We start from the raw sequence: 13759 nt of genomic DNA, 5'->3' as shown, positions 1-13759 counted from the left end.
TGGGGGTGAGTATCATTGTGTTATAAATAATGTAAAATATTCAACTTCTCATTCGATGAAGAAATTATACCCATAAAGTGTTTTAATCACTCACTCTACCAGGTTCCAATACTGAATGTCAATGCCATGCTTCACCAGGAGGGCAAATTGTGGCCCTCTTGACCAGAATATTCCAGCAAAGGATATAGTTACTCAAGTTATCAAAGAGGTCACTTTGAACCCTGGTTTCCACTCTCTCTTTATCAGTCCCCATTGAGACCAATCTGTGTCTTAGTTCCAGTCTCCTCGAAAATAGTATTCAGGCAATAAATTAACCTTCAATATATATTGCTATTTATCTGTGGGTGTACACACACATGCATGTACATTCATAATTATTATTTTTTTGACACAGGGTTTCTCTTTGTAGCCCTGGCTCGTCTCCAACTCTGCCTGCTTCTGCCTCCTGAGTGATGGGAATAAAGGTGTGCATCACCATGCCTGGCTAATTGTTTTCAATAAAACAATTTAGAATATGTATTCTACCTGTAAATTTAAAAAAAGTTGAATATTTAATAAATAAGGTAATAAAAATGAGCACTCTGTTACTATGAACCCATTGGATCCATTTCCAGGATTTCATTATCCTGTAAGATAGCCTCTATATTCTATGAAGTTTTAAGCCTGAAGGGCATACTCTACAGGTGAAGCTCCTGCCTGGGAATAAAAGGACACACAACTGACTGCCAATGGAAGATATACTTCAAGATCAGATGCTACAATTAGCAGACATTTTACAGTTAGCTTTTGTAACTATTCAGAAACACAAGAAATAATCTTGATATAAATAAAAAGAAAGCGCGCGCGTGTAGAATATTTTAAAATAGAAACAAAAAGGAATTCTCAAATTTAAGAGAGCACGTAACACAGAAGTTTATGCTGACCCTCCTTCTATGCCTGACCAGCATGATTTGCATTCTTGCATTTATTCTCGGGTGAGCCTCCCTCAAATGCTGGCCATTACTAGGCTGACAGAAGAGCTGTTGCCTACAGCTGATGTCAACTGAACTTACTTGAACAGAAACAAAACACTTGAAATGGAAACTGAAGAAACTTACCTCTTAAAGCCATAGAAACCAGGGAATTTGAAGACATGCTCAAATTCTACCAATTTAGTAAAAAACAAAAAATTTTGGGTTCCAAACGCCAAAACACAATGAATACAAAGAAAGTCACATATCCAGGCACATCACAAACTGCTTAAAATCAAAGATGCACTTTTAATGTGTTTTTGTTGTTGTTTTGTTTTTAATGCTGGCTACTTTCCCAGGGGACTCAAGATCAATTCCTAGCACCAACACAGTGGCTCATAACTATCTCTAACTCCAATTCCAGGAGAGATCAAACATCCTCTCTCTCTGGCTTTGTGGGCACCAGTCATGCATATGGTGCACCAACATTCATGTAGGGAAAACAACCCATACACATTAAGTTCAAAGTCAACCCAAAATTCTTTATGTCTAGCAAAAATATCCTTCAGGAATAAAGGTCAAGGGCCAGTAAAATGGATCAGTGTGTATAGGTGCTTGTTGCCAAGTCTGACCACCTGAGCTCCATTTGCAGAATCTACATGATAGAAGAATCAACTTCCCACAAGTTGTTCTCTTAACTACATACACACATGAATGAATGCACGCATGCACCCACATAGAGGTCAAAGGCTGGCAGGATGGATCAGTGGGTAAAGGAACTTGTGGCCACACCTGAGTTTGATCTTCAGAACCCAAATAGAGAAGGAAGGAGAGAACTGACTCCATACTGATCTCTACATGCATGGTGACCATGGAACTCGCTTTGTAGACCAGACTGGCCTCAAACTCACAGAGATCAATCTACCTCTGTCTCCCAAGTGCTAAGTTTAAAGGTGTGCACCATCACCATCAAATCTGGCTTTCTTTTAGATATGTGAAAATTAAATGCTTCTTTTTTGAGATGGGGTTTCATGTAGCCCAGACTGCCCTCAAACTCACTATGTAGCCAACTGTGAATTCTTGATCCTTCTACCTCCACTTCATGAATGTTGGTATTACAAGAATACATTACTGTGCCTGGCTTTACGGTGCTGGGATGTAACCTAGGGATTTGTGCATGCTAGACAAGTACTCTACCAACTAACTACATTCCCAACCCCTAGAACAGTAATTTAAATACAATTGATCAAAATTTACAGGAAATATACCTGTAGGGATCTTGCCATTTTAAATTCTTACATTTGAGACAGAAGGGATCTAAAATCAGTTGCTTAAGCTTCTACCTAAGAAGCCAGAATATTAAGAAAACATCCCCCCGAAGTAATGAACACTGACAGTGTAACTTACCTGGCCAAACTAACTCTTCTACCAGAATGGTAAGGGTTTAAAAACAATGCTCTTCATGACAGTCAATTATGAACAATCCTTTGCTCAAATGTGAAGAGAATCCTAGTGATGCATTGTCAGTAGCACACCAAGAAATAGGGTTTTTGAGAACAAAAATTATAGCCATAAAAAGAAAATACCAGTAGGCTTTCTTCTTTGGAAATGCAATGTGTTCTAAATGCAATGTGCACTAATTCCTGGCAAAACAATATGCACCCAATATTTTAATACTGACCACATTTAAAAGACCTGAATGGACCACTAATTCTCTTCTGTCGCCTCTAAAAGAGCACCGGTAAATCCATAAACAGAAAAAGCTGTGCATAGGAACACATAATTAGGAGACTACTCGTGTTAAGGTCTAAAGACAGAAGGCAGTTTAAAACAGGACTGAAATGCCATCATAGTGATAAACAAGAATGGTGGCTGCTACTGTTTAAAGAGAAAAAAGTAGCTGGGAATTCAGAAACTGGCTTAAGTAACCAATATACAGGTTTCTTACAGGTTAAAGCATATTGGGCCTGGTTTGGCTTTATGTTCAGAAAATTTCCAGCCCTTATCATAACTTTTACTTGAACCACAATCAACAAATCAAAGGAACACTATAAACACCCTATAAGCAGCTAACATCATTGGAAGGTTAAGATGGGTACCTGTATGTCCTGCCAGCTCACGACTCACACGCACATTCCCTTCACGGGTTTTCAGATTGTAAATGGAGCAGATGTTATCCAGGCCACCACAGGCCACATAATTCCCAGAAGGAGCGTATGCACAAGTCATGACCCAAGAAGAGCGCAGAGGGATGGCATGAACCTAAATAACAAGAACACAGACAGTCAACACTATTAAGTTCAAGAAAATATATTACAAGGCTAGGTGTGGTGGTACATGCCCTTAATCCCAGCATTCAAGAGCTCTGAGTTTGAGGCCAGGCTGGTCTACATACTGACTTCCAGGCCAGCTAGGACTACATAGTGAGACTTTCTCAAAAATAAATAAAACAGAACAACAAAAATTAAATTAATGAGTAGATGAGTGTGATGGCATACACCAGTGAGTTTATCTCTTGGAAGGCTAAGAAAGGAAGAACAAAAGGTTTTATGTTTTGTTTTTCATTTTGGTTCTGAGGACTAAACTCAGAGCCTTGTCTACTAGTCAAATATTCTGTATCACCAGCCCTGACGACAAGTTTGAGGACATTTTGGGGACAAATAGTAAGATACTACCTCAAAGAAAAAGCAAATTAATTTGTATTTTTAATGATTTAAGGAGAGAAGGATGTTAATAAGATTTTTAAGGATTTACTTACTACTTCCTTTAATTCCATCAAAATGGCCATGAGTTAAGAAAGAAAGAAAGAAAGAAAGAAAGAAAGAAAGAAAGAAAGAAAGAAAGAAAGAAAGAAAGGGAGGAAGAAGGGAGGGAGGGAAGGAGGGAGAGAGGGAAGGAGGGAGAGAGGGAAGGAGGGAGAGAGGGAAGGAGGGAGAGAGGGAAAGAAGAAGAAGAAGAAGAAGAAGAAGAAGAAGAAGAAGAAGAAGAAGAAGAAGAAGAAGAAGAAGAAGAAGAAAAGAATAAAAGAAGAAGAAGAAGAAGAAGGAGGAGGAGGAGGAGGAGGAGGAGGAGGAGGAGGAGGAGGAGGAGGAGGAGGAGCCAGGTAGGGTAATTCATGTTAATCTCAGCACTAAAGAGGCTGAGGCAGGTCAATAACTGCAAATATAAGGTCAGTTTAGGAGACAGTAACTGATTCATATTCATTAATTCATTCATTCAATCTCTGTCTCTTTTACACTTACACACACACACACACACTGAAATAACTAAGTTGTATAGTGGTATCATAATTAACCTTGTCATTTAGATAGAGCTGCTAGAATTTCTGCAATCTTTTACATGTACCTAGTATTTCTTAGGAAAACACAACTGACTTCAAGATTATTTACCTTTCCTGGACTGAAGGCAGCGTTCAATTTTTTTGAGGTTTTATTTTATTTTAATTTTATATGTATGAGGATTTGCTTAAATATATTTACCATGTGAGTGTAGTGCCTGGGAAGGCGAGAAGAGTACCTCAATTCCACTTTGAACTGGAGTTACAGATGGCTGTGAGGTGCTGAAAATCAAACTCAGATCCTCTGGAAGAACAGCCAGTGCTCGTAACCACTGCCCCACCTCTCCAGCTTCAGAACTTGTTTTTAACAGTGTATGTGCATGTGGGTGCACGAATACGCCACTGCAGGTGGATATGGAGGCCAGAGGCTAAGTAATGTCCAGACTCTTTCCTGACCATTCTCCACCTTATTTGAGACAGGGACTCACAATTGTATCTAGAACACATCTATATGATAAGTCTAGCTAGCCAGTTTGCTTTGGGAATTCCTTGTCTCTCTCTTCCAAATGCTGGAATTACAGACTGGTCACCATACCCACTTAGCATTTAATTGGGTTCCGTTTTTTTTTTTTGTTGATACTGTTTTCTTGAGGAAGGTCTCATGTAGTTCAGACTTGCTTCAACTTTATTATGTAGATAAGGATGTATTTAATGCATTAATCCTTCTATCTTCCTTTCTCAAATGCTAGATTACAAGCATACACCACCATACCGAGTATAATTTATTTCAATACAAGTAAAGTGAAGATTTAATCTAGAGATTTGTCCCTATCAGGCAAACATTCTACCTAGTATCTCTGTCTTCTGTTTTCCTTCCCTTCCTGTCCCCACTGTTTTTGTAGTACCTTGTTACGTTACCTAGGGTGAGTCTGACCACCTGGGCTTACCCAATCCTCCTACCTGAGCCTCCTGAGTAACTAGAATTACACTCTTAACACTTTGCTGGGTTACACTTTGTTCTTATTTTTTCTCGTTCTGGGAATCAAACCTGGGGAATTATGCCTGACAGGCAAGTACTCTACCACTGACCTACATTGACAATCAATAACTAAATTTTCAAGTATAGCAGGTTTTAGATTATATCATGTTTAATAAACTAAACAAACTACTAACCAAATGGAATCTACATTTCAGTATTCTAGAAATAAGTCAGGAAACCGGAACCCCGTTCTTCTACCAACACAAAGAAGCATTCAGCTCATTTCTACATGGTTAAGACAGGAACCACAGCACAATTGTGTGTCAAGCACAGGGACCAGCAACATGAGCTCTTCTATCATCCTCAAGATCATTACTGAACAAAAACTTCTTGAGTTGTCATGAGCAGACTGTTAGTGTTCCCAGAAAGAATCTTGCTTTTACCCACCTTGTTTGTGGTATAGCTGTCCCAGATGATGAGTTTTCCATCCTGAGAGGCGCTGACAAGGAGCCTAGAGAAAAAATAAAGGAAACAAACAAATCTTGGTGATGTCCAACTAGAGCTTTAAAACTACATTTACTTGCTCAAAATCAAATACATTTAATAATAAGAAAAAGAGGATCTAAATGTCTGACCAATGTGACACCATGATTGTCAGATAACATGCCTTAGGGACACCTGGCTGATCAGACTACCAGCTCCTCTGTTAACTGAAAGGCAGTACTGACCTCTACTTGGTTCTGCAAGGTTTCTTTTTTATTCCAAGTTAAACTAGATACACAGATTGGTCCAGAGCCTTAAGTAGTATCAAATATTTAGGATACCATTTTGTTCCATCTGATAAGAGAAAACCTGAATATTATGGGAAAAGCTTGAAATACTCCTCCATTCAGGAACCATTTTAAACACCCTGTCCTGTTTTTTTTTTTTTTGTTTTTTGTTTTTTTTTTTTTTGGGGGGGGGGGGTTGACACACATTATAGTCATTTAAAGAAGAGGGAACTTTGACTGAGAAAATGCTTTCACTCTATTGGTCTATACGCAAGCCTGTGGGGTATTTTCATGATTAATAACTGGGCAGTGCCATGCTTGAGCAGGTGGTCCTGGATGGTATAAGAAAGCAGGCTAAGTAAGTCCTTTGTGGCCTCTGCTTCAGTTCTTGTTTTCAGTTTTCTGCCTTGACTTCCTTTCGTGATTAGACTACAACTACAAGGTGAAATAAACTTTTCCCCAAGTTGCTTCTGCTCATGGTGTTTAATAGTACCAATAGAAAGCAAACTGGAATACACTGCATGAGCTGGAATGGTAGTATACATTGTAATCCAAGAATGTGGGAAGTGGAGACACTGTGATTGAGAGTTCAAGGCCAGGCTTGACTATGTAACAAGTTTGAGGCCCAGATTCTATCCCCAAAAGCCCCGGAAAAACAAACAAACAAACAAACAAACAAACAGCATAAAACTTCCCACACTGAGATCAAATTAGAATGCTAGTTTCCATAAAAACTAAGGACTCTCCACAGTAGTTAAGATGACAAAGGACAGAATTGTACATGGTTAGGCAAAAGAGACTACCAATTACCACAAATTATGAACTGCTTGTGACTCTGTCCTGATTCAGGGCAGCTATGCTAAGTTTGGAATCCGTTCTCTGTATATGCAGAATTAAGGCAGGATACTGTGAAAGGCAAACATGACTAGTAGGCAAAGAAATCTAAGTTATCTAGAAAGCAATCTGGGTGAGAGCAATTCTGGGATCATCTTAAAATGCAATGTGGTTGCATCTTAAAATCCAAAATAGCTATTTAGGGAGGTGTTTTGGATATGTATTCTCACTCCCCCTTATATCATCTTAATATTTTTTTTTCCTTCATAGTAAACGGTTATTGAGCTGGGTGTGATGGTTAAATGTCTTTAATCCCAGTACTTCAGAGGTAGAGGCAGGTAGATCGATGTGAGTACAAGAGCAACCTGGTCTACAATAGTTGAGTTTCAGACTAGCCAGGGCTGCGTATTGTAACTATCAAAAAGGAGAGAAAAAGAAAAAAGTTGTTGACAAGAATTTTTTTATATGGCTCAAAGCTGCAGTTTATGACTACATCCTTGTTCATTGTGGTAACTGGCAATTTGATTTTATACATGTGTGCAGTGGAAAGATGTCTCCATAGGTAAGAATACTTGCAGCACAAGCTTGAAGACCAGATGCCTAGCACACATGTAAAAACTAGTCATGGCCAGATACTGGTATCCCCAGTGTTGCAGTGGAGTGGAGTTAGAACCCCTGGGATCACTAGCCTACCTAAAAAGTGATCTCAGGTTCAGTGAGAGATCTTGCTGTAAAGAAGTAAGGCAGTGGGCAGGCGTCTCCATGACAGGTAAGGTGACCTGCAGACATCCCATGCAACCTAAGTTTTGGACAACTGTTGCCTTGCTTGCTGACCTTGACCTTGATATCCTCCCTATGCTAATTCCCTGTAGGGTTCCACCCTCCTGAATGCTTAAGGGAAGTTCCTTGTCTGTGTATCCAGCATAATGGGTGTTAACAGCTTAGATGCAAGACTGTAAAACATCGATAGCAAACTTCTGCCCTCCGGGGTTCTCCCATTGTGCTGTAAGCCTATATTTAAGACCTCCTCCCTCCTTCAATAAATGGCATTAGGCAAAGTGATCGAGCAGGCCAACCAACCTCCTTCCTTTGGCTTCTGAACAGGGACGTGTGTGCATATATATGTATGTATGTATGTACGTACGTATGTATGTATGCATGTATGTATGTAATGTGTTTAGCAGAATATTAATTTATACTAAGATTCAATTGTGTGTGTGTGTGTGTGTGAGAGAGAGAGTGAGAGAGAGAGAGAGAGAGAGACACAGAGAGATGGGGGAGGGGCAGGCATGTAGAGGTCAGAGGACACCACCAAGAAATCAGTTCTTTTCTACCTCCATGTGGGTTCCAAGGGATCAATTATTTTATTGTATTGGTTTTTCTGAGACAGGGTTTCTCTATGTAACAACTCTGGCTGTCCTAGAACTCACTTTGTAGACCAGGCTGGCCTCGAATTCAGAGATCCTCCTGCCTCTGCCTCCTGAGTGCTGGAATTAAAGGCATGCAAGTGCTACCACACCTGTCTCAGGTGATCAATTTAATGGAGGCTTGCTTGACAGACACTTTTACCTGCTGAGTCATCTTGCTGGCCCTAAAATCCAACTTGTAATAATATTCAAGATGTTTTCTCAGTCCTGTGGGTTTTTCTCCCCTCTCTACTTCCCAGAGCCTGGTAAAGTCTCTTTGGCTGGGTCAAGATATGAGGGGTTTGGATGTGATTGCCACTCTTTGTTCCACGCAGCTATCTGGCTGGTTCCCAGTTTCTATCTCTACTGGAGATCAGAATGGGAAAGACTTCAGACAGCACAGTGAACTGTGTTGGTTCCTCCAAGTTACATGACCTGAGATTAGAATGTGTGTCTTCTTTCACCTTCTGGAGGATCAGCTCACGGCTTAGCATTGTCTTAATTCCTCACTGAGTCAGCAATTATTGAGCTCTCTGAAGGTGACCCCTTAACTTGGAGGATGAGCTACTACAGATGTCTCTTAATACCGTTTCTCAGAGCCTCGAAAAGACCAGGCAGAAATAGAGCAGCAGAGGGCCCTTATACTGTAATAAGGTGAAAGCACCTTATATATGATGACTAAACATGGGTAGAGGAGTGGACTTTAAGCACCATAAAAGGAGAGCTTGAGCAACTGTCAGCCTTGGCTGCACAGTATCCTATCTCCAGAAAAGGAAGAATCATCTAAGGAGGTAAAGAGATGGCTTAATAGTCAAGAGTTTGCCTGGTATGCTCAATGCTCCAGAGGGCTAAGGTGCAATTCATTTGTGAAGAACAATTTACTATACAGGAAACCTTGAATTGAATCTGTAGAACAGAAGAAAAAAAAAGTTGTAGCAACAGGCTTGATTGTAGTGGGTAGCCATTCCAGCTTTGACCTGGAATTTCCAACCCCCATTGAGGCCTCGGTAATGGTCACGCCTATAAGGCGAGGCTGAGAGAGGATGCTGAAGACCGGAGTTCTGGATGCAGGGGCTCTCTTGGTTCCTGGACCCTGGCGGTAGACTGAGCAGAGTTTCCAGAGAACACCACAGGACTGCGCTACACCTTCCCCAGACTCTGTAAACTATCCATTCACTTGTAAATTACCCCACAAAATAAACCTCCCTTTTAACTACATGGAGTGGCCTTAATAATTTCACAATACTTGGTGCCTGTGCCCAGTTTAGTTCTGTGATAAATTCTGTGACAAAGGATTGAAATTGTCCTTCTGTCACAATATATTTTGTTACAATATGCATTGTTCTTTATAAAGGAAGTTTATATATCAAAACCTGGCTTGGCAGGGTGTGATGATGCACAGCTTTAACACAAGCACTTCTGAGGCAGACAACTGGACCCTGTAAATGTGAGGTCAACCTGGTCTACATTGTAAGTTCCAGGACAGTCAGAGCTACATATGAGAGAGAGAGAGAGAGAGAGAGAGAGAGAGAGAGAGAGAGAGAGAGAGAGAGAGAGAGAGAGAGAGAGACAGAGAGACACAGAGAGACAGAGACAGACAGACAGACAAGCAAGGCAAGCATGGTGTGATGAAAGTTTCAAAGGCCCAGAATGAATGGCTGAGGTTTACCTCCAAATATGCCCTAATATTCTTGTAGCTGAAATTTCTAGAATAGATATGGTTTGATTAAAAATTTGAAATTAGATGGGCAGTGGTGGCGCACGCCTTTAATCCCAGCACTCAGGAGACAGAGGCAAGCGGATCTCTGAGTTCGAGGAACTACAGAGTGAGTTCCAGGAAAGGCGCAAAGCTACACAGAGAAACCCTGTCTCGAAAAACCAAATGAATGAATGAATGATGAATGATGAATGAATGAATGAATGAATGAATGAAAATTGAAATTAAAACCTATATGATGTTACTATCACACTGAAAAATAGCTTTGTGTGGACCTGGAAGAACCTCTTGCCCCTCCTTGAAACAAAACAGCAGATTCTGTAGGACTCAGTGTCTAAGCCAGAAAGAATGATCATCTAAAACAATCCCTAAATTCTATTTTGGAAGGTTTTATTTGCCTTTTTTGTTGTTGTTGCTTGTTCTTTGAGACAGGGTTTCTCTGTAGCTTTTGGAGCCTGTCCTGGAACTCACTTTGTACACTAGGCTGGCCTCAAATTCACAGAGATTCACCTGCCTCTGCCTCCCAGTGCTGGGATTAAAGGTGTGTGCCACGGCCGCCCAGTTTTATTTGCTTTTTGAGACAGGGTTTCATGTAGCCCCAAGCTAGCCCAGAAATTGCTGTGTAGCTGAGATTGATCTTAAGCTTCTGTAATCCCCCTGCCTGCACCTCCTGAGTTCTGGAATTATAGGCATACACCCTTCCCCTCTACCCCCCTAGTTACACAATACTAGCGATATCCCAGGTCTAGTGCATTCTAGGCAAGTACTCTGTCAGCTTAAGAGCTCCAGTTTATTGACTGATTGGTCTTTTGAGAGCTTCAGGGTGATGTTGTAAAGTTCAAAGAACAATAGTAAAACACATGTCATATTCCCTGCATACTGCCCAAGAAAGAATAAACTAAAAATCACCCATGAGCCTTCCTTGTTTACAGGAATATCATGCTCCTGATATAAGACTATCAGGACCTGGTATCCTGTTGATACACACATCTTCTTTCTGACCCATGAATTTCAAGGCAAACTCATGCTTAAGACTAGTTGGAATACAAGCCTTCGTATCTCACCCTAACTACCCTTTACTACTCAGGCCACACACCTGTTCTCAGATCTTTGAATACACCTACCCGAAGCACACACTTACCTTTCCAGACAACTCATTCAGAGCTTAACTGAGGAAGGATGACTTAGTACCTCAAGAGGCCAGAACCCAGCATTTGATTCTCAGTCCAGGTCCAAGGCTATTGACTAATGCACAGCTCTTGTAATGTTCTCATACATGGAAAAAAAGCTACCTCGTACCACTTACCTTTGATAATGCATTCTGTGATGCATGGATCAGTAAGAATATTTTCTTTCATTCCATACTTAATTTTATACATCTTTAAAGAATATCTTTGAATTTAACCATTTTCTAATTTTATTTATTTTGAATGACCTTTATTTTTAATTGACAATAATTATGGACTATATAAATTGCTTAATGTTTACATTACAGAATGATTGAACTAAGTGAATTTAGAATCTTTTTGTGGTGGGAATATTTAAAATATATTTTCTTGGTAGCCTAGTGGTGGTGGCACATGCCTTTAAACCCAGTACTTGGGAAGCAGAAGCAAGCAGATACCTGTGAGTTTGAGGCCAGCCTGGTCTACAGAACAAGTTTCAGGACAGTCAAGACATGGAGAAATCCTGTCTCAAACATCCTCCCCCAAAATCTATTCTTGGGCACCTTAGTGATATACAATTGCCTAGCAGGCATGAGACCCTAGGTTCAATGCCCAGCACTGCAAAAAATAAGCAATGAACAAATCTACTCTTAACAATTCTGACAGCAACAACACAATGCATTCATGATCTGAAACATACTTCTAACTGAAGCCGAACCCTCTGAGCAAGAGTGCAACACCCCACTCCGTTTTTCTGTTCTAATGGGACTGCTTCCATCATTAAACAATCACAATCACATAAAGTGCTCATATGCATAAACAATTGTATAGGGACCCTGAGGAGAACTAAAGATAGCATCTTTTGTTCTCTAGCTATTTATACCCTAAAGCAGATAATTTCACAAAGAAAAGCCAAGCAGAAATTCCACTCTGATAACAAAAAATGGAAAAGAAAAAAAAAAAAAAAAAAAAAAAAAAGAGGATGTTAAGATTCTGTTGGAGCTGGGCAGTGGTGGTGCATACCTTTTATCTCAGCACTTAGGAGGCAGATGCAGGTGGATCTCTGAGTTCAAAGACAGCCAGGGCTGTTACAGAGAAACCCTGTCCCAAAAAGCCCAAAAAAAATTCCATTGGGTGTAGAAGGGCTAGCTACAGTCACGAACTATGTTGCACTGTTTCCTTGTAAGTGGAGAAGAAAGACAAGAGACCTAGAGGTCCAATAATAAAGGGTAGTTATCAGCATATAAAAGATACAAATGCAAAAATGGAGTATCTCTTCAAATGATAAGCAAGTAGGTGGTAGGGCCATGTGGGAGGATAAGGATAGCAATTCATTTATATTCCGTAAGTCTTCCAGTGAGGATGAAAAAAATCACTGGAGACCACATGTAGTTTTTGGGACCAGTCTGCTGCTGAAAACATAGTACCTTATACCTTCTGTTGCTCAATTCTTGCATTATAACCCAGGCCACAGAGGAGCTGGGAAAACAAAGATCCAGTATCTAAAAGGTGAGGGATGAAGAAAAGCTGGTGCTAGCATGAAAAAGACAGTAGTGAAGTCAGACAGTTAAACAGGGATTTGAATGAAGAATATGCACCTGTGAACATTACACCTGGCTGCCAGGCAACTGATGGAACAAGTTTTCTAACTCACCCCCATCCCTGCCTTCTCAGATGGGATCTTACTATGTAGTCTTGGCTAGCCTAGAACTCACAAAGATCTGCCTACTTCTGCCTCCTGAGTACTGGGGTTAAAGGTGTGTGCCACTATGCCCATACCAACTCAACTCCCCGCAACCCCACCCCGAGACAGGGTTTCTCTGTGTACTTTTGGTGCCTGTCCTGGAGCTCACTCTGTAGACCCGGCTGGCCTCAAATTCACAGAGATCCGCTTGGTTCTGCCTCCTGAGTGCTGGGATTAAAGGCATGTGCCACCATCATCCAGCACCAACTCAACTTGCTAACCATTATCTTTCAGAAATCCAACATTTCAACCAACATTTCAAGCACTGTTTTGGAAGGGACCATTTGTACCTTGAGTCTGTGCCCCAATGCATGGCATAAATCTTGGCCAGATGCCCCCTCAGCGTTCTTCTGGTTCGCATTTGGATTCTTCCCACTGGATCAATGTTGTTTGTGATCTTAAAATATAAAGTTAGTGCAGATTAACTTCAGCAAATAGACTTTCCACCTGCATTCTGTGGGTTCTGTCATATAATATCAACTGAGAACCAAAAAATACTGAATGGAAAATCCTGTATTAGAATATTTTATGTGTATGCATTGAGGACCAGTGATCCCTGAATGCTTGTGTGCAACAAATGCATGAAGGAGCCCTAGGAGGTCAGAAAAGACATTGCATCTGGAATTATAGAGTTATGAGCCACCATGGGGTATTGGAAACAAATGCTCTTAACTGCTGAGCCATCTCTCCAGCAGCCAATTCATAAACTTTAAACTGCACATTGCTCTTAAGTAGCACGATTGAACTGTTCATCCTGCAGTGCCTGAGGTGTGAATCCCTTTTGTCTAATGAGTCCCCAAGTTTGTCAAGTAGCAATACACTACAGCCATCATGCTCTTTACATGCCACAGTACCTATGCCACTCACTTCTTTTTATCCAGTATGCAGGCACCGTGTCATCCACAGTGCAAACAGT

At 40.7% G+C, this 13759-nt stretch overlaps 1 protein-coding gene across 4 annotated transcripts in view; it reads right to left on the bottom strand.

The window, feature by feature from the left end:
* The window catches only part of Gnb1 (G protein subunit beta 1), a 67469-nt gene that overhangs the window by 8889 nt on the left and 44821 nt on the right, over positions 1–13759 (bottom strand). For all 4 annotated transcript variants that reach the window (XM_028891489.2, XM_028891487.2, XM_028891490.2 and 1 more), the window contains 3 exons: positions 13134–13240; positions 5654–5717; positions 3050–3212 (listed from right to left, as the gene is read on the bottom strand). In XM_028891489.2, the coding sequence (XP_028747322.1) occupies positions 3050–3212; positions 5654–5717; positions 13134–13240 (334 nt within the window). The remainder of the gene's footprint in view (positions 1–3049; positions 3213–5653; positions 5718–13133; positions 13241–13759) is intronic.

The sequence above is a fragment of the Peromyscus leucopus genome, chromosome 2 (genome assembly GCF_004664715.2).
Source record: "Peromyscus leucopus breed LL Stock chromosome 2, UCI_PerLeu_2.1, whole genome shotgun sequence".
Classification (NCBI taxonomy): Eukaryota; Metazoa; Chordata; class Mammalia; order Rodentia; family Cricetidae; genus Peromyscus; species Peromyscus leucopus.
Note: the sequence above shows the minus strand (reverse complement) of the source record. Positions and strands in the feature narration are given on the sequence as shown.